The 2,721-nt window shown below is 41.7% G+C and overlaps 1 protein-coding gene across 3 annotated transcripts in view; it reads left to right on the top strand.

The window, feature by feature from the left end:
* CSPP1 (centrosome and spindle pole associated protein 1) overlaps nucleotides 1–2,721 on the top strand; it is a 154,345-nt gene that overhangs the window by 138,135 nt on the left and 13,489 nt on the right. For all 3 annotated transcript variants that reach the window (XM_019527760.1, XM_019527762.1, XM_019527761.1), the window contains exon 28: nucleotides 1,854–1,963. In XM_019527760.1, coding sequence (XP_019383305.1) covers nucleotides 1,854–1,963 — 110 coding nt within the window. The remainder of the gene's footprint in view (nucleotides 1–1,853; nucleotides 1,964–2,721) is intronic.

Raw genomic sequence — 2,721 nt, forward strand, 5'->3', positions numbered from 1 at the left:
GGGGGGGGGGGGAGGAGGGGGCTGTTTCAGACCTTGGACACTTGGACTGTAAAGAAGTTTTTCCTTTTATTGAGTCTGAATCGGCTTTCTAGAAGTTTTTGGCCATTAGACCTTGGGGAGCCCTGGTGAACAAGTGTTCTCCCAGATCCTGATACATCCCCTTATATACTTATAGTATTAATCCTCAGTGAAATTCAGGAAAAACAGATATTGGAAAAGGGACTTTTCATTGTGCTACGTGTCTTGCTTGAGCCTTAACTCTAAAAATTAATGTTAGTCCTGTACTTTGAAAGTATTCTGAAATAAATTTCAGAACAAAATATGTTTAATAGCTTGTGATGAATTATTTTATACTGGTGGAAAACTGCAGACATGAAGTAAATATGTTTGTCCTTGGTACCACTTCTACTCGTATTATGATAAATGAACATGATTATATGCAACTATTTCAGAAACTCAGTATGTAATGGCATTGCTTTATACATTTAGCAGGCATACTGGAGTCCTTTAGGCTGACTTAACAAATGCCATTATCTTTATGGCTCTCATATATTTAAGCTTATGGTGTCTAGCTAATTTGCTCTTTCAGAATGGATTAGTAATGAAAAATATCAACCATTTGTATGTTTTAACTTTTTTGCATGCTATTTGAAAAGTAGGTTCCAAACTGAAGAAAGAGGCTCCCAGTAGAGCTGGAGGGGGCTGGGAGTGGGTGGGTGGGCAGGTATGTGTGTGCAACCAAAAAAAATGCATTGGGTGACACGGAACAAGTTGCAAATTCATAAAGCTGCTTCTATCAGTAAAAAGGAACAAAGCAAAAAATATTGACAGAGTCCAAATGAAATGTTTTGGGATTTTTTTTAAACCTCCAAACTATTTTTTACTTTTGAAATGTTCCTCAGTTTCTTCATCTTCACAACAAATAAAACATAACAATAGAATTTGTTCTTTTTGTAGTAAGGCTGTGAGGGGGGAGGTTGGCACGACTGACTGTCATTGAAAAAGTCAAGTGTGCTGGAAGCACAGTTTTAGGTACAGTGGAAGAGGAGCTGCGCCTGCTGTCTGCACAAAGGACAATGGACACACTGACCCTAAGGAGCAATCCAGCAGCCTGAGGTGGTCAGACCTGGACCATTTCACATGCATTTCAAAGCTGCTACTCTCTGTAGGCTACTTCCTCTATGAATTATGATGCCAGTTCCCCAGCAAAGGAAACACTGAAAATATTTAAAGGAGCAGACTGATGGGATCCACCTGAAATATTTAGGGTCCATTTAACACTACAAAACAGAGGGAAGGGGGGACTCGGTGATGAGCAGTGATCCTAGTTTTCTTTGATTAAAAAAAATCCCCAATTTTCAGATTAAAATAGTAACCCAAAATCCACATTTTTCCATGATCAAAATGAAATACCACAATATATTAGTGGTGTTTCATTTTACTCAGAGAAAACTGTGGATTTTGTGTTACTCCTTTTAATCTGAAAATTGGGGATTTTTTATCGGAGGAAACCAGGATCCCTGGCGATAAGGTGATGCAGTCGCATATGGGGTGTGTGGGGAGGGGTTAATGTGGGCGGAGCTTGCAGTTTTCTTACGTGGTTAAGCTCTGTATCTGATCCAGGGGCTAGTTTGGCTTCTAACATCTTATAGCGTTCCAGAGTCCCTTAGGAGCTTTTCTTCTACAAAAGAAAAATACCTCTTGATGAGAGAGGTTTCTTTCGTTAGCATGTCTGAGTCGAGTGTTGTATATTATATTAGCACTGTTTGTTTAAAAACTAAATGCCATCAGATCAATTCTATGAGGTAAATTGGCAATTTTGTCTAAAGATTTGTTCTCTTTCACTTTTCCAGATACTAATGGGGAAACATTTCCTGCTTTAGAAGAAGGTTATCTATTTTCACAACCCCAGTCTTCTGCAAGGGAGAGGAGACGACTAAAGCATAAAGCAAAGGATTTTACTGTAAGTATGAAATACTCCTTTCCCTTCCTCTCCCTCCTCCCCACACTTCATGCCCCCATGTCCCTTTAGTATTTACCTTCCAATGAAAGACCTGGAAAAGCTGTCACAGTGTGAGATTAAAATGACTGAAATATTTATTTTAAAAAGGAGATGAACTGGAGGCAGTAGGACATAAGTAGAGAAAGTAATGATTGGTTTGGAGAAAGAAGACTGGGTCCTTGTGGTCTGAGACAGAAGATACAAGTTCCAACAAGGCCACTCAAAGAAATCAAAGGAAACTAAACATGTAAAAGAATGAATTTATTTTTAGTAGTTTTCAAACTGTGTAGCTCAGCGGTGCTCAACTGTTTCGCCCCGTGGGCCAGATGAGTGGCATACAGTTGGCCCATGGTCCAGTTCCGGCCCTGCCTGGCAGGATCAGGCCCTGTGCTGCCCTTGCTTGGCCCTACGTGACCAGATCAGGCCCAATGCGGGCCCCCTGGCCCTGCACACCCCAGTTGGGTGTGCACCACCCTGCATGCCTGGTCTAGTTTGCAAGGCCACACTCTCTACCCCACAGGGCTTCCCATAATTTGGGAAATTTTGGCAGCAGGGGAGTGGTGATTAATGTTGCTACTGCTTCATCACCACTATATTTTTGGATCTGTGGGGAGCCCTGCAGGCTGGATGACATGCCTCCAGGGGCTAGGTGTAGTTGGCGGACTGGAGGCTGGGGATCTCCAGATTCAAAAAGTCAGGCCTCCATAATGTTAACCAGG

Source organism: Gavialis gangeticus, unplaced genomic scaffold (genome assembly GCF_001723915.1).
Source record: "Gavialis gangeticus isolate Ggan-Ray unplaced genomic scaffold, GavGan_comp1, whole genome shotgun sequence".
Taxonomy (NCBI): domain Eukaryota; kingdom Metazoa; phylum Chordata; order Crocodylia; family Gavialidae; genus Gavialis; species Gavialis gangeticus.